This window comes from Hemicordylus capensis, chromosome 5 (assembly GCF_027244095.1).
Source record: "Hemicordylus capensis ecotype Gifberg chromosome 5, rHemCap1.1.pri, whole genome shotgun sequence".
Taxonomy (NCBI): domain Eukaryota; kingdom Metazoa; phylum Chordata; class Lepidosauria; order Squamata; family Cordylidae; genus Hemicordylus; species Hemicordylus capensis.
In genome coordinates, this window is record NC_069661.1 from 239,035,839 (window position 1) to 239,063,359 (window position 27,521).

Below are 27,521 nucleotides of genomic sequence, written 5' to 3' on the forward strand. Positions count from 1 at the left end.
GATGTTCCAGTGTATCATTCCTGCTACCTTGTCATGCCTTTGTTTGTAGTCAGTCTGTGCGATCTTCTTACAACAGCTGATTAGGTGGTCCATGGTTTCATCTGCTTCTTTACAAAGGCGGCACTTGCTGTTTGTGATTGATTTTTCGACTTTTGCTCTTATTGCATTTGTTCTTAGTGCCTGTTCTTGTGCAGCCAGTATTAAACCCTCTGTTTCTTTCTTCAAGTTGCCATTCTTAAGCCATTGCCAGGTCTTGGTGATGTCTGATTTTCCACTTTTATTTATTTATTTATTTATTTATTTATTTATTTTATTATTATTATTATTATTATTATTATTTTGCTTTTCTTTTTCATTATGCATTTATCAACCCTGAAAAACCTGCATTGAGAAACACTACAAATATGTTTTAAATAAATGAAGGCCCCTAGTTTGATACTGCTGTGGACCACAGAGCAAATAAAACTCAAACAAAATAAGAAAAAAATAATGACTTTATTTTTTCCCTTTTTTCTTTTTCTTTCATTCTGTTGGCGACCCGAGGTGCTAAAATATCAACACCAACAAAGTGTGCATAAGAACATATAGAATGAAATGCAACCAAATGGGAAGTAAAATGGGTTGTGGAGGCTTTAGACATAAAAAGGTACAGTACACAATTTCCTGTTACACTGCACACACGCCAACAATAAAACAGTCTGAATATCAGAGTTCCCACCTGTCCCAAGAGGAAGGTACCACATTACATCCCTTCATGGGGACCAGATTTCACATATACATACATACACCTTTATATTAAAAAAATTAAATTACTGCAATGTGTCAGAACGTGACGTTTCTTCCCCTATAGCTTTAGTGACATTCTCATCTGCCATCTACCCTGCTTATGAAGTTCCATTGCAAGTGCCCTTGAGGACAGAAATTACTGAGAAAAGTTTATTATCATGCATCAAGAGTTTTTCCCCTCCCCTACCTCTTAATAAGCTGTTTTGTGGTGTTCTTTATTGCAAACAATAACAGTCCCAACTCACAGAATATCTCTTTAAAAAATAAAAAACAAAAAATACATGAGGCTGGAAAACTAATTAACCACTTTCCTCTCAAGAGTCCCAGTGTAAACTTTCTGTTGTAGTTTTCTTATAAACCCAACAAAGGGAGCTTGCATATGAGGATCAACTTTACCTTAAAAAAAATTGGTGTAGTAAGTCATGCAACTCTAGACACAACTGCGGGTGCTCTAAAATGCTTTTGATCTGGATGTTATTTTTAAAAAACAGATTAAAAACCCACAGAGGGTGGAACAAGTGTGCTTGTAACTTCTGTATTAGCACCATATCCTAAAAGGAGGGCCAGACACTGCACTGAAAACAAACATACATATGTACAAACCTCAACTGCAAGGGTGCTCACAGGAAATGCAAAGTATGAAAGGAAATGCTTAAACAGCAGAAGAAATTCAGTGCATGTCCCTGGTGTAATAAAGCCATCTTTTCCCTCTAAAAGCCTGTCCTCTCTCTACATTACATGGAGTCTTAGCCGCCCGAATGGGAATAAACAAAAGGCAGAACTATACCTGTGATGCTGAAAGTGAATTCTGGCATCTGAGCGGGGCAGTTCCCAGTGGGCAGCTTGGGAAAAAATATTATTTATAGGCCTCAGGGGAAAGGGTCAAAGTTATCCTGCTAACATGGTAAAAATCAAGCTAACCTTCATGTATTCTTGTATCCTGAACATATAAATGTAGGAGGCTTGCTCTCAACTTTCTTTTAATTTTACTGGGCACAGCTGAAATGGTCCACATCTCTATCAACGAATATCAGTAGTAACTGTGGGATCATCAGTCACCAAACTATAGTGACCAGAGCTGTATAAGACTAGCCCCATCCTAGACAAAAGGGAGATACATTTCCCTTTTCAACTTACTGCCATTCCAGCCCTGTCTTGCTTCAGTGGTGTGGAAGATGCAGTATCAGCTTCTATCAAGGTGACTGAAGCCATGTTTTCCTCTTCTTCCTAGATCTCAATAGGCACTAGTCCATCAGTCCCATTAAAAACTTAAAAAGTCTCACACTAAGGCAACCATAAACACACACAACCTGCTTGCTGAGGATACATTAGGTGTGAATTTTGCCAGTGTAAAAAACTTCTGCCTTCTAAACCTCTCAAATTGCAATAGATGGCAATGTTTGGTAGCCAATTGGCATAAATGTTTCTGGAGCCACATTCCAACTCATGCTAGCCCTGTTCTGTGGATAGCGTTAATTTCCTAAGTTAGTCCTGGTATTTCAGCTTCAGTGTTTAAGCTTGTATTATTCTGCTTGTATTATTCTGCCAAGCCTTCTGCAGTTGGGACAGAAAAGGCATTTTTCTGATCTGGACATCAGCATTTAAAGATAGGATTTGATTATACAAAAGGTGACAAAGAACCAAAGAGATGCAAGTACTATGCATAAGGCCACCATGACTGCTTAGATATCTTTCCAGTGTTTGTAATAATGACCCAAACACAGTAAGATGTAGTTTTGCTTTACAGAGATATGAAGGGATCCTGGTTGCTGGAGGAGGGGGATTCTCACTTTTTAACAATGTTTAATTATTGTAGTTCATCATTGATTACTGATGTCAATGACAAGGTAAGTTGTCAGTTGCTGCAGCTTTAGGAAATAGAGCTTGCTTCTAGGAGGGCAAGTAATTGAGATAACAGGAATTTCAAAATTGAGATCTTGGAAGGGAATTGATTCTAAAAAGCAGCAGAAGAGATATCTTGTAGTAAGAGTTTAAAGGAGTAGCAGTATTGTATGCGAAATATGAGGGGAAAATAAACAATCTTTAACCTGTTGGTGGATGAGTTGCCACTCGGCTCATACTTTAACTGGTTCTCCTTTCATAGTTATGCTGCCTAGCACTGCAAGCACTGGTTTGTATATTAATCAGCTTGAACTAACCATTGGATAATAGGATGAAATAAAGAAGCTCTGAATTGTTCAAAAGATCTATCAAAAGGTATTGGGAAGTGACATAAATGTGTTTTCAAGTAACAGCTGGGAATTCAGATCTCTTTCACTCTCTGGTAAGCAAAACATTCCACTTTCTAATGTATGACAGTGTTGAAAATAGTGTTGAAAGATGATTATCAGAAGTGCCAGATGAGGAAATAAACTCATGGATGAAGATGAGCTAGAAGCACAGATTTTGAAGAGCCGGCAGGAACTCTCAGTACTTCAGTGTCTAGTCCTACAAACCCTTTCAGCCACAGACTGAAGATGGAGTCATACAGAAACTTTAAGACAGTTCAGTGGCCAGACATAGGAACAGGTGTTTGCATGACTGGATCAAAATGCAGGTCTTGTGGATAGATGCTCTCTTTAAACTCATGCCTACTCTGTCTACGTTTGATATCAGTTGTTAGGGTCAAAGAGCAAGTGTCCTGTTTCAAGAGCAACCTCAGTCAAGGATCAGGTTTGCAACTTTGGTCTCTGCCACTATGCTGTAGGGGAAGGCTTTAAAAGACACACTGCAACCCCACAAAGGGGCATTTGGTTTGTGGTTGAATTAAAATGACGCACACAAACTATTCTTTAGAAACAATCCAATGGGGATCTCCTCCACACATCACACTGAAATTAATGGTAGTTATGTAGCCTTCATCATTATACAGATTTCTCCATCATTTTGCAATGAGCCTGTGCAAGTGAAGTTCCCAGGGAAGAACTGTGATGTTAGCATGGATTCACAAAAGTGAATTATAGAAGTGTGCAGGTCACCACATTAATTCCAGAAGCTAACATGGCTTATACTAGGATGAGAACATCCAGATCTTAAATACACATGTACAGGGATTTTTCTGTTATCTGAGTGGCTCTTTTCTTTCCTAAAGATAGAATTTTCACTGTCAAACAGTATTTAGGGAAAAAAAAGCACAGAGGGAACAGATGTACTCTTTACTACTACTAACCTTTAAAGATGTTAGAACACAATTTTTGTTAGGGATGCGGACAAAATTCACATGAATAGATTTGAATTTGAATCAAATTTGAATAGATTTGATTTGGGTTCACTGAACAGAGTGGAGATTTGTTTGAATCTATTCAAATTCACTTGAATTTGAATTGAATTTGGGCAAATTTGAATCGATCCAGATGAATCTCCACTCTGTCCAATGGTTCACAATCAAATTGATTCGAATTTGAATAGATTCTTGTGAATTTTGTGCAGATCCCTAGTTGTTAAACAGTAAGCAGTCAGTCACACTTTGTACTATCCTTTACTGAAAAGAAGCACTTCTGAGTGATGGGATCTTCTTTTAAATTACAGGTGGGCAGAGATGAAAATTCAAACTCTCATGAGCTAAGTGGGCCATATAAGTCTTTATAAAGATCTTCCTTTTCTGAATAAAGTAGGGAAACAATACATAATTAAAACACATGAATTTCTTTTTTTGTTTTGTTTAACATTTGACTAGGAGGCCTTTTTCACACAGCATAAAGAGTACAAGCTTTTCCTCCTAGCTTTGGTTTTCATACAGATCTGTTAGTCTCCAACTTAGCATGTATTACTGAAATAAATCCCTGCCCTGAAGAAGGGAGGCCTCTGCTTACACCACTTCATTTTCACCCCTGCTTTGTTGTATCTAGATTTATGAAAAGCCCACAAGACCCATCATTTGTAAGTTGAACATACATTTGCAATGATTCCATCTCGGATCTGATCTTTTAAAAGAAAAAATACAACTAAATGTAAAGAGTGTAGAAGAATGCTCAAACTTCATGTGCCAATTTTCTTCTCTTTTCTTCTCTTTCCTTTAATGCCACACAGGCTAGGCTTACTAAGCTCCTTAACACAGAAGTGGCAGGGATGTGTTCAACAGTCAGCTTAATTCCCCGCCCCCCATCAGAGAAATAAAAGTGCAGGAAAAATGGCTGATCTTCTTCTTGTCAGGCTGCTATGAAAGCCACAGTGCCAGCATTTACAACCAGGTATTTTCAGTTTGTTGGGTGAAGTAAAACTAGTATAGAGGGGTACTCTCTGTTATGCTACAAGAGGATGGGGAGGGTGGCCTTACAGTCATCTAGCCCATTCTTGAATGGAGTTAAGCTGGACCAATATTATTGGTAACCAATTAGGATGGTTGCAACTCCTTTCTAGCTGAAAATAAGAACGTATACTTTGAAGGGGTACTTTCACAGTTTCCTGAAAAGTTTCATTTTCATTCTTCCACAGTCACGATGCTCTCTTGTGGTTAACATATATGCAACAGTCAAATCTTGAGACTAATTAGGAAGAAAGGCCTTATCTGAGAAAAGCTCAAAGATGGCAGCCAATGTCTATTTTCTTAGCAATATGAACATGGGCAATTAAGGCCTCCTTCAAAACAGGAAAAGAGAGTGCCTTTTTTGGAGGCAGCAGCTAAAGACAATAGTGAGGAAGACCTATGCTCTGCCTAGCCAGAATCTAACTATTCCCAAAGTGCGAGTACATTTGCAAATCTGAGGACAGGACTCCTATGCTTTTCAGAACCATGCAGGAGGGACAGGTTCAGCGAAGCACCTTCTCCAGTCACAGTGCTGCAATACTGCGAGCAGTGGAACTTCCTGAAATTCTCTGTTACATGATACATGAATGAACCCCGTTCCACACCGAATCTGACAACTTAAGGGAACTAGAAAAGATCTCATTCCAGAGGTCAACATTTCCCCTTCTGCTACAGTGAACTGTCAACTCTCTTTGCTGAAAATACAAATGCCACATTAAAACCTCACAGGGATAAAAAGTAAATTACATTGTTCTAATCCTCAATGGAGTTAGATTTAAAGCAAACAAAATTAAGAGCGGAGTTTGCAAGCTGCAGGTCGGCACATCCAGAAGGAAATGGTGAAGGACACCGTGTGCTTCTGGAACCTCTCAGCTGGTGGCAGGCAAGCGTCTACTCTGTGTTCTGTCATCCTTGCTACTGCATTGGGAGAGGACCACTAGCTCCCTTCCTGACTCAAACAGAGACAGGCCTAGGGCAGAACCAGAGAAGCTTGCACTAATCCTCCCTTTGGAGGCAGATTTTACAGGGCCAGTGTGGTTTGTTCTTAAAACAGCAGAAAGTGGGTGATGTAATGTTTTTTGGTTCCATGGCAAAACTTACAGCAGTAATTAAAGTAAGCAAGAACGTGGCCATCATTCAGGGAAGAAGACAAAGGGGATTGGAGTGCAAGAAAAGACCTGTTAACACTGCTCTTGAATTCTGAGCTTTCCTCATGAGGTGCAGGAGTTTATCAGGTCCGTAGGGGACGTCCCTTCAAAGTGTTAGAGAGACAGGGCCAAAGAAAATTCATCACTCTAGAACCTAAAAGGCACCTCTGCTCCACATCAAATATAGTATGTGACAGTAATGTTGTAAATAAGGACCCTAATAAATAGATACGGGGGAAAGGGAGATCAGCCAATTATGAATAAAATGCAGCACTGGAGGTTGGGAAATTGCAGCAGGGCACACATATCCAACATTCACTCATCTGCTTACTTCTTAAAAGGTACAAAAACAAATCTTTCAAGTATTAAAAAATAAGTTAATGGACATTAAAGAATCTAAAGTGACTAAAGGGCCACGGTCTTTTGCTTCATTTCCACTGTGCAAAAAAAAAAAAGGATTAAAATAAAGAAATTACCCCCAAAGCCACAACTAAAACAAAAAACTCACTTAACAGTCTTGAGGGTTCAATCTTGAGGGGTTAGAAGCAGGCGGGGAGGGGGAGATAATCCAAGAGCTCCCTCAAAATGCTTCATAATTAACCCATTTTCATAGTCAGCATTTTCCAGTGTCAAAAAAGTCACAAAGTACATAACAGAGAAGTCTAATGGTTTTGTTTCATTTAAAAAGCAAAAAACCGGTGCCAATTGGAGAGGGAAAGCAGTCGCTTTCTGTCCAGAGCACTGCATGGCAGAGAGAGAGGTGGCCCACACACTGTTCCCCTCTCAAAACAATGGCAACTTGTGGAGGCTGCAGTGAAAATAACGCAACCTCTGTGTGTCTGTGTCTTTTGTAGAAACCACAAGGAGCAGGTTTTTCAAGCCAATCAGCCTTTCAAGTTTCCAGTGCTTTCCATCTCCAGGATCCTCCATACCCACTCAGTATTGGCAGCGTCAAGCTTCTTTGGTGGGGGAAATCCACAACATATATACTGTGTGCTCTGGGGGTTGGTAGTGCTCTCCCATTTAGCAGTGTGCTCTCACAAGTGCTGCTGCAGGGTCCTGTAGTCTATCAGAAGGGAGTAGACATGTCTCTCCTTTGTATTTAAAAAGAAACAAAGATCACAACTAGACAGGTAAACATGGAAGGACAAACTAGGGCCCACCTGGACTGCTTTAAGTTTTTTTTTTTTTAAATAAAATATTTTCATCTCCTCCCCAATAAGGCTTTCAGCCTCTCAGAGATCACAGAAACTCAATGGCCTCTTGTACAGGTCCTTGAGGAAGGCACGCAACCTCAGGTCACCACCTTCGGCTTGGGTTTGCAGACCTCACGCAGAATTCAGCACCTTTAGAACCATCCCCTCTTATCAAGAAGCTTCTGGCTCAAGCATTCAGGTGCTGCAAGAACCCTTGTGAGGTTTCCATGCCAAGATGTCTTCTCCATCCAGGCAGCTCTGCCCAGATTGGTGTATGCCAACTGGACAACACAGATCAGCAGGTAAGGGTAGTGCCAGCTCAGGACCAGTTCAAATTGAATCCCTTGGACAACATGACAGCTTCCAGGTCCTTGTCTTCCTCCTTCTCCCGAAGCCGCTGTTCCTCAAGGAGGGCCACAAGGGAGTCTCTCTGCTCCACTACCTCTAGCATTTCATTCAGGATCCTTTTCTCCTCTGATAGTTCTTCGTCTGTCTTCAGGTGATCTAGAAAAAGGCAGATAGAGGTCAACAGATCCAAGGGTTTAAGTTTAGAGACATTAGGGTATGCTGTGGTTTACTACTGAAAACAGGATGCATTTATGTCCCTGGCTGGGTTGAAAGACAGTGCAAAACTAGTTTCTACTAACCCTACTTAGGAACCCACAAGACAGGTTGAGCTTCTAGATATAGAACAGGCAAATCATGGTTTAGAGTAGGGATGAGCACAAACCAGAAAACTTGGTTCAGCTCAGATCGAACCAAACGCAAGCCGAATTGGGTCAAGTCCCGTTTAGTGCATGGTGAGCTGGGCCCTGGTCCAGCTCGAGTCTGAACTGGTTTGGGCCCAGCTCTAGGGGGGCGGAGGCAATTTTTTAAACAAACAAAACACTTACTACCTTGGGAGCCCAAGGGGGAGTGCTGCTGCATCCACGGGGTGTGTGTGTCCGGTGGCTTGCCCTCCCCCACTGGCCTCCCCATGGTCTCTGAAGGGCCTTCAAGGCTGTTTCAGCCCTCTCTGAGCTCTTGGTGGCCATTTTGGAGGCAGCTGCACATGCACCCTGGCCATTTGTGTGGTTGGCTGAACTGGCCATGCAAACAGCCAGGGTGCATGTGTGGTGGCCTCCAAAATGGCGTCTGCGAGCAAAGAGAGGGCCAAAATGGCCCTTCAGAGACCAGGGGGAGGGGAAGCCACCCCCCCACCCCCACAGCAGCACCCCCGGGGCCGCTGAGGCAATAAGTTAAAAAAAATTTTTTTTGCTCTAGAATCCCCATACCAGCCCCAAGGCGGTTCGGTGCAACCTTATGCTGAACCGGGTCCGGTCCTGCTTGAGGGCGAGCCCTTGAACTGAGTCATCTTGATGTCATACCAGCTCGAGGTTGGGCCGGTTTGCACATCCCTATTTTAGAGCTACTTGTTTGCTTTCATGTTGCATCTGCTCAGCAGCTAGCTTTTTAAGTTCACCCCTTTCTCCTCTTGGGAAAGAGCAATGGCTGTAAGTGTAGTTTGTCAACAGACTGTGAATGCAAATATAGTGGGAATCCACAGGTAGCAGAGACTTTGGCTTGCAAACCAGTTTCAGATCATGGCTTTAGATCCTGGTTTGCCACAAGGCTTGGGTTGAGACATAACATGGAACCACGTTTTAGCTAAACAAACCATGTTTCCTGTTGTGTCTGAACCCAACTCCTGTGTGGTACAAAACATAGAACTTGGATGCCCAATCTGCTGGCCTGCATTTCTGCCTCTCCCCCCACCCCAGCCCTGAATTGTTGCCTGCTCCTCTGGCTCATTAGACTAGAGACTACAGATTTGCTTGCACAACGAGCAGCTGAGGCGTGGTGGTAGAACTTGTATCTGGGCTGCCCTACTTCAGATTGTAGGTGGGAGACTCCATGGTTGAATGCCCCACTATACAAAATATTTCCTGCAATAGAAAACTGGCATACCAGGGTGAAGGCTGGTTTAAAACTCTCTCTCTCTCTCATTAAGTAACATAATAGGAATATAATGAGCAAGACATTTCAGCTTCCGCCTTCTTCAGCTGCTCAGCTAATTCTACAAGAAAGGTACAGTAGCTGCAGTGCATATATAGTGTCATTATATTTCTGTTATGTTAATCAAAAATAAATCTATATTATTCTTTTTAATTAACTGCATGCTTCTGGGATCCAGATAATACTTGTATGGAGTTCTGTTTGCAGCTTAAAAAAATATCTGCCTCTGTCACACACACACAATTTTTTTTAAACACTGCCCCCGCCTCAGGAACCTTATATGGAGAATGGGTTTCCCCACATAAACATAAAGTGGATGGTGGCAGCCTACTGTGAATCCCTTACAGAAAAGGATTCAACCACAGTGAGCTCCCTCTCTCCTCCTCTGGTTCTGGTAGGAGTCATGACAATAAATATTCTAAACCACAGTAAGTAAAGTAAAGTGTGCCGACAGGTCGATTTTGACTCCTGGTGCCCATAGAGCCCTGTAGTTTTCTTTGATAGCAGCACATAAATATTCTAAATACCACCAGCAGCTATTAATCATCATTCACACTGTTTAAGCCCACCTTCCACTGCCATCCTCTCCCGGAGTTCTTGCTGTAGTCGGCTTTGCCTGTCCTCCAGCTCTAACTCCCGAGCGCTGCAAGGAAAAAACAGACAATGACAATATCTCTGTCTTGGGTTATTTTAGGAGTCTAACATGCTCAGTTAGTGGAGGGTTCACAATCCTTCCCAAACTCTCAGTTCTGATTACCAAACAGTCCCTCAGCTGTACTAAGCATCCATTTAAGTTGCCTTCCTTGATTAAGACATAAATTTCATTTGTCCATGCCCAAACAACCCAGACAGGAGTATTTTGAGTCAAGATCAGGCATCAAGGAACAAGTTTTCCTTTCTATCCTGGCCTCTTCCTGAATTACGAATTGGAAGTATATTTCAGGAATCTACGCCTCCGAAGCAGACCACTGTCACAATTTTTTATTTGGCAGCTCTTTTCCAATGTGATTTTTTAAACTACAAGAACATTTGTCCTGTTGTTTGCCAGTCTTCTTTCCTGTAGACCTAGTAAATTAGTAGGCATGTTGAGAAGACATGGAACATTCCTTAACAGAAGTATCATGGGAGACAGACAGTCCCTTCTTGTTGTGCTGTCCTGATTCCAGAATGTTCTAGATAAAGAGATTTATCTATTTCTGTTTTCTGAGTACCAGGTGAAAACCTTTTTATTTGCTCAAGCCTTATATATTTGGTTTATTGTTTTATTGTTGAATGATTATCTGCTCTGCTTTTATCATCTTATTGTAGGGGTGTGCACGAACCCCAAACTATAATTCAGTTTGAATTCAAATCAAATTTGAACCAAACTGCGTGCCATAGAACCAGTTCTATAGAAATGACCGTCCAGTCCATTTGACCAAACCAGTTCAGGTGACATTACTTGTAAAGGGGAATCCGGTGAGGATTCCCCTTTACAAGTAAAGAGATGGGGGGATTGGTGAGAAAGGTAGTTTAATTTTCTTACTGGCCGGCATGGCTGCTTGCTGCCCCCAAGCAGTGGTGGTGCCAGTAGCTGCACCGGCCAGTAAGAACCTACTTTTCTCACCACTCCCCTTCAGTGTCAAACTAGTTTCCATCAAACTGTGCTTGGTTCGATCACGGACGGAACCAGTCCCGGTTCAGTTCATGATCAAGCTGCCGAACCGGTTAGACATCGAATGGCTCGTGCACACCCTCATATTGACTTGTTTTTATTAATTTTATGTATGGCATAAAACTTAGGCTAATATTATTATTTCCACTTTACAAGTGGAGAAGTGAACACTGAGGCAAGCTGCTATTTTCTCACTCTAAGGCCAACTAGTGAATTTATGGCTGAGATATTTGAACTGGGGACTTTCTAGCTCACACTTTTAGCTTCTACATTCTACCTGTGCTATTCAAGATACCTGGTCTGTATATGCAGGGGAATGAGGCCGGACTGAGGTAGAAGAATTATGAGAGGACAGAATCAACTATAGGTGGGGAATTTCAGTTCTGAATACTCTTTCACATTAAGATCAGCCACATTCTAAGAAGCAACATTCCTACAGGAGAATAAGTTGTCCAGCTATCTCATTCCAAACTGTTTGGGCCCAGAAGCACTAGGGCAAAACTAAGGAAAGCTACCAGAAGTGCAAAAGGATGCTGCATGGAAAGGGTTTTGCAGAAGCTCTCAGATTTCAGTCTCTATTTTTGAGCTTTTCATTCATAAATCATTGTTTTCTGAAGCAGATCTTCTAATTGACATTTTCTGAAAGCAAAAGGTTTCCCAGCTGGTCTGTAAAGATAGAGACTGGCTTAAACAGTAACTCTGCTTGCAGCAGGTTGCCTCATCTTTGTACTTTTGTATGGGCCACACATCCAGAAGGTTCCCTGCATACTCACAAGATCATCAGCTCTGACTCATAGCGCACCAAAGCATTCTTCTCCTGCACCAGCTTGAACCACTCTTGCATCAGCTTGGGGTCATCCTTCTTCCCCATGCCTGCCAAGAAAAGAATTAGAGATAACTTTCAGGAAGAGTCCACTGCAATCTCCACGAGCCCAACAGGCAGGCAGGCAGGAACAAAAATGAAGGGGCAAAATGTGCAAAGAAAGCCGAGCAAGATGCTGCCAGAACACTCTTGTCAGATCTGCCTGTTTAGTTTGCCTACAGTGCACAGGAAGGAGGAACATCTCCTGAAAGAGCCTCCTCTGAAATCATGCATTCTGAATCTATGTTCCCTTATTGCCTCTCCCACCAGAACAAACAGCCAGAATTACACTTTTCTACTCAGTACTTTACTGTTTTCCATTCTAATTTTGATACTTTCAGACATTCAAACAAAGCCCTGGATTGGACCCAACTCATTGAACCCAATGTATGCTCTTACTTATCAAGCTGGTGATCGGATGACACATGGGTCCTCAACATGCACCTGTGAACTTGGCATACGACTACTGAGGAATAAATGGCCGGGCACACTATTAATTCCTTGCTGGGTCAGTTTAGGGCTGATTTTGGCCACTTTCAGTGCCAGAGATATGTCCCTATCAATTATGCAATCCTACATGCTGCATTCCCCACTCTTTAATCTACCTGCAAAATCTTAGTAGGTGATAGCAATGAATTCTGGGCCTCTACTCTGAAATATTTTTCCTTCTTGGGTTTCTCTGCCGCGCCAGGTGGGCTTGCTTCAGTACATCTGCTAGATGTTCCTCACTCCAATGTACAGAAGACTTCTGCTGCACATACACATACTTCTGTCAACCACGGTTCACCATGTCCTGACTATTTCCCTGTGGTAGAAGGGTCCATGAAGAAAACCTGCACTTGCTAACGTGAGGAGGAGGAGGAGGAATGGGAGCTTCTCAAATATTCCTTTTCAAATTTACTTAAAAACCAAATTCCTTCAACCCAGAAGCAAAACTTGATCTGAAATAAATTGCACCGTTATTCTTTGTTTTTGGATTCTGTACAATTTAGAGAGCCACTTTCACAATCCATAGTGTACTGTGACAGCTCCTCCCTTCAGGAAACTCCTCTTTTGAGCATAGATCATGAAAAGTCAGTTCACCTGCAACTGAAGCTCTGGTATGTACTCCAGATTATCAGCAGCTTGTTCAATACTGCAGGTAAAGGGGATTTGGGGATGTTCTGGATGGAGCAACAATTTTAGGTAAATGTTTCCTGGTGTGCTGCACTGTTTACTTACATAATCACAATGTGCCTCTGTTTAAAAACCTGATAAAGTTTGTAGCAAAACTGATAGATGGAAAGACCATGATCAAGTTATAGATAATTATGGGAGCAGGGGAGGTAATTTCTAGTTCTCATCTCTAGCAGTTGACTCTCATGCAAAACTAATGTGCAAGTGTATTTTAAGGACGATGGCAGGGGGTGCGGGGCTCATAATGCAACACTTCTGCTTAAGTGATGCATAAAAGGAATAAAATCAATATATTATAAACTGCTCTAGTTATTCCAAAATACAGATTCTACTTGTTGGGTTTGCAAAAGTCCAGAAGGAGAAAACTTTTACAACAAGGGTGGCTAACACACAGCCTATAGGCTGGCTCTGACCTCCCAAAGTATTTTTATCTGGCCTCTTGCAGCCCCATCACATCTTAGGTGTGTTAAAATACTTGCCCTTATTTTCACTTATATAGCGCCAAAAAAAAAAAAAAAGAGTTAATGTCACATTCTTCTTGGATTTTGTATGCAATTCTCCAGCTATGCCTAAGAGCAGATGCTTGTCCCTGCTAGATGGCACTGACTTGCTGGCTTTTGAGACTATCTGCAACTGTGAAGATCAGTTTGTGCAGCAAAATACACGTTCAGTCATCATGAAGAGAGTGGTCTTCACTGAGATTACAAAAGCTGATCATTTCTATTCAAGCAGGTTTGTATCCAAGGCCTGCTCCAGTAGTTCTGCATGGACCTGTTTCTACCTCTGAATCCCAGAAAATCTAAGATAGAGGACAAAGGCACCTTCTTTTTCCTACTTCAAAGCACTAACACAGCTATGGAGACAGGAGAACTAGATATAAACAAGCAACATGAAACCTCACCCCAATCCATTACAGCTTCTGGTTGTAGATGCTATACCTGTCCATTGCTCAGTTCCAAATCATGCCTTCCTGAGCATCTCTGCACAAGGTGCCCTCATAGCCATGGTGGAAAGAGAGAGGAAGCTTATACATGCAGATGCCCAGTACCAGAGGAGCCATGAAAAGCACTGGGAAGTCTCCCCACCCTTTCCACTGCAAAGATAATCAGAGAATAACTTCTAAACAAAATGGCCAAATACATGTTACTACTGACCTATGGAAACGTGCTGTTTGATTTTGATTTTTGGATTTTTAGTGAGAGCCAATGAGCAGAGGAAGACAGTAGGGGTGGGGAGGAAAGATGATCAATCAATGAAAGCGCACCATGGAAAGCAGATACAGTGGTTAGCAGAAATTACACACTGTGGTCACATTCCACCCCTGCCCCCATGCCTTGGGAAATGGAAACTCTATAGTGGGAAATTGGGTCCACTTGGGACAAAGTCAAGAATATGATTAGCAAGATATGGACGGTAGAAGACCAGTCTGGATTATGGTAAATCAGAAGGTGGGTTTTTCAAAGGCAAGGGAAGTTGGGCAAACCAGTCATTGAAAAAGACACAGTATTCCTTTAATCCACAGTCTAAATTTGTTTAAGGAAGATTTATTCTCACTTCCTCAAGATCCCTTTGGGAAATCCAACAAGCCAAACAGAGTGTGACACTGTTGCCACCAGAGCTGCTACAGAAAAGTGCCCCCAGTGACCTAGGGACCTATCCTTATTCCCACAATGCATGACTGAAAAAGGGATACTGTACCTTTAGATATTGCCAGACACACTTCATAAACAAGCTTGTTACAGAGGTTTGAGATCGAAGGAAAAAACGGAAAAGTTTGGCGGCGAACTATTTGGTATTGGTAGAGACACTGGCTAGTGTCTCTACGCCAATCCAACTGCAGCTTGGGAAGGGGACGGAGGGAACGCAAGAAATTACATTACCTTCGTGGGCACAGCAAGGGCAGAAGGAGAGAGGTCTACGGCGTGGTGTCCCGGCATTGGGCTCAACTTCAATAGGACCAAAAATGGGAGAGGAAGAAGGGAGAGGAAGAGGAAGTTGGAAGTGGAGAGGAAAAGAGGAGAAACAGGGTGAAAATAAACAGACAAGCAAAAGGACAAAAAAGCACAAGAGTGAGAAAGAAAGGAAACAACAAGGAGAAAGTAGAAAAGAAAAATAATACAAGAAATGGAAAAGCAGAAACAAGGGGAACAGTAGAACGTCCCTTGTCAACATGAATAATGGAGAAGAGCAGATTGTGGCACTGGCAGGGATAACAGCATGAGCCACAAAAGTTACCGGGACAAAGGAAAACTGCCAAACATAGACATTTTGTGTGGCTGTAGAGTTTTCACCCTAAACATCACATTGTATTAGGTAAGAGGTCAAAGCAGCAAGAAGAGGATGGGCAACATCATGGCTTTAAGAAACAAAGCTGTCCAAGAAATTTTGAAAGGTTGCCTTTAGAATTGGTCTGGGTTTTCAAAATTGGCACATTTCACGTGGTTTTTTGTGATGATGCCCAGGGGAATGGGATGACAGTGGTAAGCATTGCACACTTAGAAAACAATACATCCTTGAGTAAAACCAGAAGGCTGACTTGCCCAGTATTTTCAGAAGGAGAATAGTTAGGAGAATCATATATCAGATCTGATATATTGTGATTCGAAGTGCTTGAGTCAATGTGATTGCTAAAAGAAGATTTACACCAACAAATATGGGGGACTATCAGCCAGTGAAGTTTTCCTGCTCGTGTATAAAAGTTATACACTTTCTGAACCTCATTATTATAGAAGTGAGACTATCAGGTATTATTTATAATCCACACACAATAGGAGATCTTGGCTGTAAAACTATACCCCCTCTTTTTTTAACTTCACATCAAGGGCAAACAACCCTTGTTTCAAAGGAAGTAGTCCACTGGTATTTTATCATATACACCTTGTATTTCAGGCACTGCCAATAGCAGGGGCAGAGAAAATTGAAGTATATATTCCACTGAGATGTGCAATCAAATCAAAGTCTAGGTGTGCATCTGTAACAGCTAGACACACCATAGTAGATCCGTGTCTCTCCAATTTCTGATAGCAGAGGTATAATCCCCACCTGAAATTAAAATGGGAACCATTCTTCTCACACTGATATTACACACCCTCAGTGGAGTCCATCCCCCATGTTGTATTCAAAGAAAGTTAGTCATGATTAAGTCCCAATGGAATGAATAGTCACAACTAATTTGCCTCATTGATTTATATGGTGCTTGGTCATGGTTAACCTTCTTTGGATACAACCTGCTGTCCTGAGCATTCCTCTTGACTGGAAGGAAGCAAGCCCAAAGCAGCAGATACTTTGAGCTCATGAGAAACTTCCATTATTCAGAATATCTCTTACAGCTCTGGCACACAGTTTGGGAACCACTGCAGAAGATTATATGCAAAGAGATAAAGAATCCATGTGGGAAGACGTGTGGCCTATTAAGCTAGTCAATAGGTAGAAATGAAGGGAGAGGAAAGCATTACTGTGTAACAGCAACCTATATGGAAAAAAAATATTATTCAGAATCCATGGAAATCAAATTTATATGCACATATAAATGGAGTTGGGAGGGGAGGCAGTCAGAGCTCATTATGGAGATCTATACAGCTCTAGGAAAGGAAGGGCTTTTAGAAGGGACCATCACAGAACTAGAGCAGTAACACACAGGACAGATCAAAGTTAAAAAGGAGAGCACATCAGCTTGCAAATAGTGTGAAGGAACAATACGATTCTCTCAGACAGGAAGAAACATGTATAGTGGGCATGGAAAGGGTTAAAAATGGAGGAAGTAAGTTTTATATAGGCCATACAGACATATTACATGTTATCCTGTCAATACTCAAAGATGGACACCTTCTGATAGCATTATCAAGCAGTCCCTATAAAACTTACTTTGAAAACAAGCGTAAATGCTTCAGAAGGGATTCTTCTTGCTTGGGGAAGACATTTATTGAAAATATATGTAATGAAGCATATAGGCTTTTAAAATGCACAAAACCCCTTTAAAGTCCAGTTTATTTCATAGGCCATTGTCAAGTAGCCAGGCTCAAGCCCAGTATGTGTAGAAACATACGTTTACTTTGGTTAGATAAACTGGCTCTGAAAATGCACAGTCAAGTTTGTACACCTAACCAAGAATGACACCAAGAACCCTAACCAAGAATGACACTCTCTAGACAACCACACCTTCTTCAGCTATGAGTAAAGAACACTTAAGACAGCCACTACAGGCAGATTCAGACTCCACAGAAGCACACTGGGCTGTGTCTAGAACATGCTCCTATAGAGACACCATCAATGTGTACTTGCACCTCCACACAGGAGTTATATATGCAGCTGCTGTTATTTCCATGACTGTATTGTCTGAGCTCCTGGAATTGTGTAAATCATAGCAGCTGTGTTTATAGATCTTATGTGGAAGTGTCTGAAAGACATCATTTCATACTGTGAAATGATTTTTTTTTTGACAGCACAGCATACTCTCAAGATGAACTCACGAAGCTGCCTTATTGGAGTCAGAACATTGGACCATCTAGCCCAGCAGTGACTCTCCATGGACTCAGGCAGAAGACTTTTCAGCTCCACTTGAGAGGGGGACACCAAGTATCTATCTGCTTGAATGGAATCAACCTCAAATGCCAATAGGCCCTGCATCATACATCACTGTTTCCCTTCAAGCACAATTCTATCAAGGTTCTCCCCGCCCCAACTCCAAGTAAAGTTTGCAACTTGCACTATGGTCACCTGAATCATTCAAGTGACCACACTGCAAGTTGCAAACTTTACTTAGATTCTGCTAAGGTAGCACACATTATCTGTAGTTACCACCTTTGTCCCTGGCAGGAGCTCTGAGCATCCAAAAGTCATGAGAAGAAGCAGTTCAACTATGCAGCTTTCACCCACTGCTGCATCTCTTCTTCATGCCTCACTGCTAGGGATATGCACGGAACTGGTGGTGGCTGGTTCGATGGTGGGGGGAGTTACCTTTAAGGAGCAGGGAAGGTGCGCTCTATTTGATTTATATAAACCAAATAAATAAATAAATAAATAAAACAAAACTCTCCTTCCTACTTCTCCATGAGTCCTACCACTTCCTTCCCAGACAACTAAAAACATGTTGAATACACACAATCCCTCATCTCCAACCCAAACAAAATTGTTCAAAGCATGAGAAACAAATATGTTGATGCAAATTTTCCAACTTTTATCATACATTTAGATTCTTAAGAAAACACCTTTTAATACCAGATTCATAATCAAATGTGTTTATCTTGTAGAGTTCTACTAATCATTCTTCAAATCATAATAATTATTCCTCTCCAAAAGACTTTTTAAACAAGAAAACAACAACATCTACTCATTTGACCTGCCAGATTTTGGTGATAATTCCTCAGTTGTAAGAAGTCGCAACTTTTTCCAGCAATGCAGGATTTGGAAGCATGACATACTTAATGTGATGAGTCAGACTTAACGTCAAACAATGGTTTGTCTTGATGTTTGACTCAAACCATCTTAAAAATTTTATTTTTTACAAGTGGCCATTAAACTGGGGTCTGAGAGTATGCTTTGATTTGCAAAATATATTGAGCAAAATGTGACTGGGCATATGGTTTGGTATGTTCCTCTACCCTTGAAGGCTGCAGTCTGGGACAGTATATTGGATTTTATGTTTACTTTTAGGGAACATGGTGGGCAGGGTGGGGGGACTACAGTAGCTCTGGTTTGCCTGCACATCTGAAATACAAAACATGTTTTGGATTCTAAACCATGATTGGCACAAGTCATGGTTTATTATTACATCTAAACAAACTCCACAATGTGTCTCTGGGGAACATTCCCAGTACAGGATAAGTAAAGTGCCATTGAGTTGGTGTTGACTCCTGGTGACCACAGAGCCCTGTGGGTTTTTTTGGCAGTAGGGGTTTACCATTGCCATCTTCCACACAGTAGGAAATGATGTCTTTCAGCATCTTCCTATATAGCTGCTGCCCGATATAGGTGTTTCCCATAGTCTGGGAAACATACTAGCAGGGATCCAAACCAGCAAACTCTTGCTCCCTAGGAAAGTTACTTCCCCACTGTGCCATTAGGTGGCACAGGATAACCAGGGGCCGTGAATAACTAGTTATGAAATTGATGCTTCAACAATATAATTGAACAAGTCATTTTCATGCAGCACTGAGGTCCAACACTGCAAATAACTCCAGACAAAGATCACTAATCCACAAACATTTTAACCTGCCTACACATGGCTATATTAGTAATTTGTAGAACGCTGACAGTCTGAAAGTACATAAAGAACCAGTTATCTTTAAGTTTACAAAGAATCTTCCATTTGGTCACGTAGGGCAATTCTTACTTATCACAGGTGACTGATTCACAAGCCTGCAATTAGTTTGCTCAAGGACCACCTACATAAAATACACCATGCAACAAGCCTTCAAACCTTGATATGGCCACAAAACCCTTTCTGTTTTGATTAGAATAGTGGTCACTGAAGTAGAGTTTGTGCAGCTCAAAGACCTGCAAAGTTTGAACAAGCTTGATAAAATATCTTTATTTTGTCCACCTCTCTCAAGTAGAAATAGACAAGGCTAAACTGTGGAGTTGTTTGATACATGACTGCTTGAAAATAATGTTGTACAAGATGTGGTGTAATAATTAGGGCTCATCATGTAACTTGAGAGTCGTGGGGAAGGGTTCTAGTGTACCACTAACAGACACTGAGGCTCTTCTCACGATCAGTGGGAAGAGCCGTAAGGGGGTTTGCTGCGAGAGCGGGCTTAGCCCGCTCTCCCTGCAGACGATCAAAAGGGAGCCCTGGGCGGCTGAATCGGCCACCCACACAACTGCCAGCTCCATCACGAAGCCGGCGGGGGCTGTGGGGCCGCATGGCCCCCGCAAGTTCCAGGATTCTACAATTCCTTTCAGGCCGAGGTAAATGGAGCGCTCGCTCCATTAACTTTGGCTAAGGGGAGGAGTATTTAGGGCGGCTAGCTGCCAGGAGCTGCCCGGCTCCCGCTGCAGCACACAATCACCTGAAATCGGGCTAGGCTCTCTTAGCCTGCTTTTGGGTGATCGTGAGAATCACCTCACTGTGGGAAATGCAGCCTAGAGGCTAAGTAAGGAGTGATTTCTAGTTGTGGGACAAAGAGAAACACAAGACTCAAAGTAGTTGTTCCATTTCCCCCCTCCCATTGTGTAACACTGGGTATAGCTACAGCTTACATTTTGTTCTTGCAAGAATAAATTAGTTTTAAGACAGATTAAACTCCTTGTGCGCACACGCACACACACACAATTGATACTGAGCCCAACCGTAATTCTGCAGTTAATCTTCTGCATATGATGCAATATGCAGTAGAAAGATCTCCATCAAATGTCCCCTACATCATGCTGAGTATTGATAATCACCCTTATAGAAGTCAGTCCATACTCTTATCATGGAGGAGAGCCAATACACGCTCCCTAAAATCTGCACCCCCAGGTGCAAAAACCAAAAAGAGGCAACTGTGCCAGATCCTCTTCAGGCAGGATACTGTTGAATCGTTGGGTCAAGTGAATCTAACAAGTGATAGGAACATCTTTAACTTCCTATTTGAGCCTTGGCTCCTCCCCTTCCTCTTTAATCCAACATTTCTTGGGCAGAGCATATTCTTTTATGGCTGCTTTAGAAGCTGAAACTGTTTAGATAGCTTCCATGGTCTGAGTCTTGGGTGAGTTTAGTCTACAACGTATCCAGGCTTGTCTGGAGATGGTGAGACAGGGGGCATGTCCATTGATTATGGGGTGTCTATTCCAGTACTGGTGGGGAATAGAAGTAACATTGGCAGATCAGCAGGCCGTTACAGGGGAAGGGAAATCAGAAATCTAATAGCTGTTTCCCCTTCCAGCTGTCCTGCCAGCTCTTTAACCACAGGGAGCAGTGCCAACTACCCTCAGAGCCTCACCTTGCTGATTTGTAATGTCAGATTGGTCCAGAATAAATCAGGAATCATCCATGATCTGATTATGGATGCAGGGGCCAACCTGGTATGCATCACAGATACTTGGGTGGGAGAGGCTGGTGGCCGAGTTTGGTCCCAGCTTCTCAACAGAGTATTCTGTTGAGGAACAAGAGAGAGGACGCGACCAGGGAGGTAGAGTGGCTGTGTCTATAATATCTCCCTTACCCAGATCCCTGTTGAAGTGTCTGACTATGTGAAATGTGTGTACTTAAGTTTGGGGAGTAGGGATTGACTGGGACTTTTGTTGGTGTATCAACCACCCCACTGCAGAGTCCCTAACTGAGCTGATGGACTTGGTCTCGGGCTTGGTGTTGGGAGTCTCCCAGGCTTATGTAACGAGAGACTTCAATGTTAATTTTGGGACCAATTTGTCCAGGGCAGCTCAGGAGTTCTTATTAGCCGTGATGACTACAGGCCTATCCCAAGCGGTCTTGGGACTTATGCCTGTTGCTGGTCACATAATTGATCTGGTCTTTTACTCTGAGGGTGGTGTTCTATGGCTGGGGAGTCCTGCAACTTCCCCACTGTCATGGACATACCACCTTCTGGTTAGGGTTGGACTCACAATCATGTCCCACCTCCACAGGAGTGAGGGCCTATTAAGATGGTCCATCCGAGAAGATCCAGTAGGATTCCAAAAAGTCTTGGAAGAATTTAGTGTTGGCTGTGCTGGTGATCCTGTTGATGCCCTGGTGGAGAACTGGAACAGCAAACTCACCAAGGCATGATCACTCCTAAGCATTCTCTCCAACCCACTTTGAAATTGGCCCCTTGGTATAAAGAAGAACTACAGGAGCTGAAGTGGCAAGGTAGATGACTGGAACACAAGTTGAGAAAGACTTGATTCAAATCAGACATATTACAACACAGAGCACATTTTAAGTCCTACGCTCAAGCAATACGTCAAAGAAGTAATTCTTTTCTTCTGCGTCTGCAAGCTCACACCCAGCCGAGTTGATCAGGGTTGTGAGAGGGCTAGTAAATGACCCTCCTCCCCTGAATTAGAATTATCAGTTATCCGTTGTGATGTTCTTAATGAGTTCTTTGTGGATAAAATATCTCATATTCGGGTTGACAGACTCTGACCCCACAATTATTGCAGATTCTAAAGCAGAGGTGTCCAGCAACTCCTCTTATGTGGTTAGGCTGGATCAGTTTCAGTTTGTGACTCCTGATGATGTGGATAACCTGCTTGGAATGGTGAGGCCTACCACATGTTCTCTTGATCATTGTTTAACATGGCTTATATTATTTGGCAGGAGGATTGTTGTAGAGGGTCTGGTAGGTATTATAAATGCTTCTCTGGGGGAGGGCAGGATGCCTTCCTGTTCCAATCATTAGACTGTTTCTGAAGAACCCTGCATTGGAGTTGAGCAACTACAGACCTGTCTCCAGTCTTCCATAGTTGGGCAAGGTAATTGAGGGTGCTGGCCTCCCAGCTCCAGGCAGTCTTGGAAGAAACTGATTATCTAGACCAATTTCAAATTGGTTTTGGGCAGGCTATGGGGTGGAGACTGCCTGATGGATGATCTCCAGTTGGGAAGTAACAGAGGGAGTGTGATTCTATTAGTCCTTTTGGATCTCTCAGCATCTTTCAATACTATCAACCATAGTATTCTTCTGGAGTGGAGAGGATTTGGAGTGGGAGGCACCGCTTTGCAGTGGTTTGCTCCTACTTCTCGGGCAGATTCAAGAGGGCGTCACTTGGAGACTGTTCTTCAAAACGTGAACTTTTATATGGAGTCCCCCAGGGCTCCACACTGTCTCCAATGCTCTTTAACATCTACATGAAACCGCTGGGAGAGATGATCAGGATATTTGGTACAGGGTGTTATCAGTATGCTAATGACACCTAAATCTATTTCTCCATGTCAACATCAGCAGGAGAGGGCATAACCTCCCTAAATGCTTGCCTGGAGGCAGTGATGGGCTGGATTAGGGATAAAATGAGACGGAATCAAATAAGACAGAGGTACTTATTGTGCGGGGTCAGAACTTGGGAGACAATTTTGATCTGCCGGTTCTGGATGGGGTCACACTTTCACAGAAGGAACAGTTATGCAGTCTGGGACTGCTTCTGGATCCAAACCTCTTCCTGATGTTGCAGGTTAAAGTGGTGGCAAGAGATGTTTTCTGTCAGTTTAGGCTGATATGCCAGCTGCGTCCTTTTCTTGAGATAAATGACCTCAGAACAGTGGCACATATGCTGGTAATCTCCAGACTCGACTACTGCAATGTGCTTTATGTGAGGCTGCCTTTGCACGTAATTTGGTAACAGCAGTTGGTACAGAATCCGGCAGCCATGTTGGTCTCTGGGTCATCTTGACAAGACCATATTACTCCTATAGTGGAAGAACTACATTGGCTGCCAAAAAGTTTCCAGGCAAAATACAAGGTGCTGGTTATAACCTATAAAGCCCTAAACAGCTTAGGCCTTGGGTATTTAAGAGAATGTCTTCTTCACTATGAGCCTCACCACCCACTGAGATCATCATAACAGGTCTGTCTGCAGCTGCCACTGGCTCATCCGGTGGCTACACAGGGAAGGGCCTTCTCTGTCGCTGCCCTGAGACTCTGGAACGTGCTCCTGGATGAAATAAGAGGCTCCCCATCTCTGACAACTTTTAGAAAGTCCCTAAAGACAGAAACATTTATTCACCCAAGCTTTTTAACTAGACTTATGGTTTTAAATTGTTTTAAGGTATTAAATTTCTGTTTTGTTTCATGTTGCTGTAAACTGCCCAGCGACAGAAGTCTGAGGCAGTGTACACATATGATAAATAAAATAACATCCTGTCCCCCAACACCAATGGTCCTGCTGGCATGAGCCTTCCCCTGTTTGTCTCTTATGACTTATATGCCTATCTTCCAGTGCTGAATTACTCAGCATTTGCAGTAATTCAAAATGGGGGATTATTGGAAATGCTAACTGCTGAATCACCCCCAGCATTTTCTTGATGACCACCATAGTTTCTTCTAGGATAGTAACCATTTCAGATTCCTCAGAATGGACCTTTGAACTTCAGGAACTGCACACTGGCCTTGCTTTGATCCTCGGATACTGCTGGCTACACCTCTGCCTTCTTGTAGCCTTGGTTTGCTAGCAATGATGATTATTCTGATAGTACTTATAGAAATCTGAAAGGATCCTGGCTACTTTCTGCTAGTACACTCCAACTGGGAATACACCTGATACTATGAGTTAAGAATAAATCCCACATTAGCTTCACCCAGAGGCTTTGGTGCCTGGCAACCGTTTACTATTATTAGCCCCACACTGCAGAGGGGCAAGGCTGGGACGGACTGTGGGAATGTGGCTAACCATAGGCCATCTACTGAGTTCATGGTGGAGTTGGGATTGGAACCAGGGAATGCCTGACCCTCAGCCTTGTCTCTTAGACTGTATGCTACAGTGACTTCTGAGCATTCTGGCAGCCTAGTGAGGAAATACTGTGTAAACATCAATCATAGAGGAATGAAAAAGACTAAAACTACAAAGCCACAAATTCTTCTGCACATAACACTGCATTTTATTTAAAGGGATACTGCCAGATACTAACCTTTTTGGCTGTAGAAGAATTAGATTTTTAAATCCACCCACCACCTTCCAAATTCATAACATAATATTATCAGCTCTATCATTGTTTGGGGGAATAGGCTGGATGTGCAAAATATTTTCATTCATATACATCAAGCTAAAAATAGGAAGGGGGGTCCCAAAAAATTTAGGCAGTAAGTAAAAGTGGCTATTAACAATAAATGGAGACAGCAAAAGGGTGTCAGTAATGAAAAACAAATTAAAATTGTTGTTTTCTTTTAAGCAAGTTCTTTGTGACAGAAATGAGCTAAAGAAAAAATGACAGTGTCCCTTTAAATGGATTTAAGAACTATTTTTTTTAAAAGCCACTGTTAGCAAAAGTGACAGGATTGTTGCCTTCAAGGAGGCATTAGGAAGAGAAGGAGGGGAAGGAGGAGGAAAAGGAAGTGTGGGAACTGCATCAGCCAGGGAGCAGAACCTGTTAAAAGTGTAATGCAGCATTAACCCTTTTACAGCTCCTTCCGTAGGCACACACCGCCTCCTAGTGGCATAGTTGTGAAAAGCTCTAGGGAAGCCTAAAACCTCACCGGGAGCGCCGTCCCCTCGCCAGCAATTAATTTTTAACAGGAGTGTCACATTTGGACTTGAGCAAGGCCAACTGAACAACAGAACTGGCTCCATTGACTGGTTTAGTTCCAGGTCAAAAGAAGACCTGGGCAAAGGGCAATTTAGCCCCTCCCTTGCCTTTGGTCACCATGGGTGGGGATGATGGGAGTTGTAGTCCAACCACATCTGGGGACCCAAGCAATTCCTGCACTACAGCATGCAAAATAATAATAATTTTTAGGGGTGTGCAATTCGGATTTTCGGGTGATTCGGCTCGGACCCGAGCCGAATCACCCCCGTTCTGTTTTGTGCCCGAATCTGGGTCACCCGAATCACCCTTGATTCGGTTCGGATTCGGATTTAATCCGAATCCGAATCGATTCGGGGGGGTAAAAAGGGGCCCAGGGGCAAAATTTTGGGGTGGGGTGGTAGTGCCCAATGGGTAGAGTCTACCACCCCAATTTCAGGGGGATTGGGCAAAGTCCTGATTTTTTGTGAATTTTTAAAGTTTTAGTGACTTTGGGGCAGTTCGGGGGCATAGCATGGGATTTGGGCAAAAGGAGTGGGGTGGGGTGGTAGTGCCTAATGGGTGCAGGCTACCACCCCAATTTTAGGGGGATTGGGCAAAGGGCTGATTTTTGGTAAATTTCTGAAAATTTCATGTCTTTGGGGCAGATTGGGGCATATTGGGGCAGAAAGTGGGGGCTGGGGCAGAATAGTGGGGTGGGGTGGTAGTGCCTCATGGGTGCAGGCTACCACCCCAATTTCAGGGGGTTTGGACAAAGGGGTGATTTTTTGAGAATTTTTGAAGTTTTGGTGACTTTGGGGCAGTTTGGGGGCAGAAAGTGGATCTGCCCCAAAATAGTGGGGTGGGGTGGTAGTGCCTCATGGGTGGAGGCTACCACACCAATTTCAGGGGGATTGGGCAGAGGGCTGATTTTTTGAGAATTTTTGAAGTTTGGGTGTCTTTGGGGCAGATTGGGGGCAGAAAGTGGATCTGCCCCAAAGGAGTGGGGTGGGCTGGTAGATAGTGCCTGATGGCTGGAGGCTACCACCCATCCCCAATTTAAGAGTGATTGGGAAGAGGGGTGAATTATGGTGAATTTATTTGTATGAGGTTTGTCTTCATAAGGTGAAGTGTGCTAAATTGATTACTTCCTCATATTATTCATAGTAAAGGAAAGTGTGAAAAAGTGAAAGTGGGGTCATGAGAGTTGTTTAATTGAAAAAAATCTCATTTGCTATGATAGAATGAGAATTCACACCTCTGAGGTGTGAATTCTCATTCTATCATAGCAAATGAGATTTTTTTCAATTAAACAACTCTCATGACCCCACTTTCACTTTTTCACACTTTCCTTTACTATGAATAATATGAGGAAGTAATCAATTTAGCACACTTCACCTTATGAAGACAAACCTCATACAAATAAATTCACCATAATTCACCCCTCTGCCCAATCACTCTTAAATTGGGGATGGGTGGTAGCCTCCAGCCATCAGGCACTATCTACCAGCCCACCCCACTCCTTTGGGGCAGATCCACTTTCTGCCCCCAATCTGCCCCAAAGACACCCAAACTTCAAAAATTCTCAAAAAATCAGCCCTCTGCCCAATCCCCCTGAAATTGGTGTGGTAGCCTCCACCCATGAGGCACTACCACCCCACCCCACTATTTTGGGGCAGATCCACTTTCTGCCCCCAAACTGCCCCAAAGTCACCAAAACTTCAAAAATTCTCAAAAAATCACCCCTTTGTCCAAACCCCCTGAAATTGGGGTGGTAGCCTGCACCCATGAGGCACTACCACCCCACCCCACTATTCTGCCCCAGCCCCCACTTTCTGCCCCAATATGCCCCAATCTGCCCCAAAGACATGAAATTTTCAGAAATTTACCAAAAATCAGCCCTTGGCCCAATCCCCCTAAAATTGGGGTGGTAGCCTGCACCCATTAGGCACTACCACCCCACCCCACTCCTTTTGCCCAAATCCCATGCTATGCCCCCGAACTGCCCCAAAGTCACTAAAACTTTAAAAAATCGCCAAAAATCAACCATGAACCGAATCACCCGAATTTTTTGTGCCCGAAATTCGGGTGATTCGGCTCGTGCCCGAAAAAATTCGGGGGGCATCGGGGGTGATTCGGTTCAGCCCCGAATCACCCGAAATTGTTCGTTTCGGGCACAGATCGTTCTGTGCCCGAAATTTTTTGCACATCCCTAATAATTTTTAAAAGCTGTACAGAAACTGTAGCACTTTGAGGTGATCTCTGAGGGTAAATTTGAAGGGTCAAACTACATATGATGTTAAGTCTACCCCTACATTTCTGTCTCCC

General features: G+C 42.8%; 1 protein-coding gene across 28 annotated transcripts in view; it reads right to left on the reverse strand.

The window, feature by feature from the left end:
• Positions 1-476: 476 nt before the first annotated feature.
• The window catches only part of MICAL3 (microtubule associated monooxygenase, calponin and LIM domain containing 3), a 291,510-nt gene continuing 264,465 nt past the window's right edge, over positions 477-27,521 (reverse strand). For 25 of the 28 annotated variants that reach the window (XM_053252877.1, XM_053252875.1, XM_053252874.1 and 22 more), the window contains 4 exons: positions 14,944-15,009; positions 11,799-11,898; positions 9,941-10,014; positions 477-7,880 (listed from right to left, as the gene is read on the reverse strand). In XM_053252877.1, the coding sequence (XP_053108852.1) occupies positions 7,696-7,880; positions 9,941-10,014; positions 11,799-11,898; positions 14,944-15,009 (425 nt within the window). In that variant the 3' untranslated portion in view covers positions 477-7,695. The remainder of the gene's footprint in view (positions 7,881-9,940; positions 10,015-11,798; positions 11,899-14,943; positions 15,010-27,521) is intronic. The other 3 variants (XM_053252871.1, XM_053252869.1, XM_053252879.1) reach the window with 1 other exon arrangement.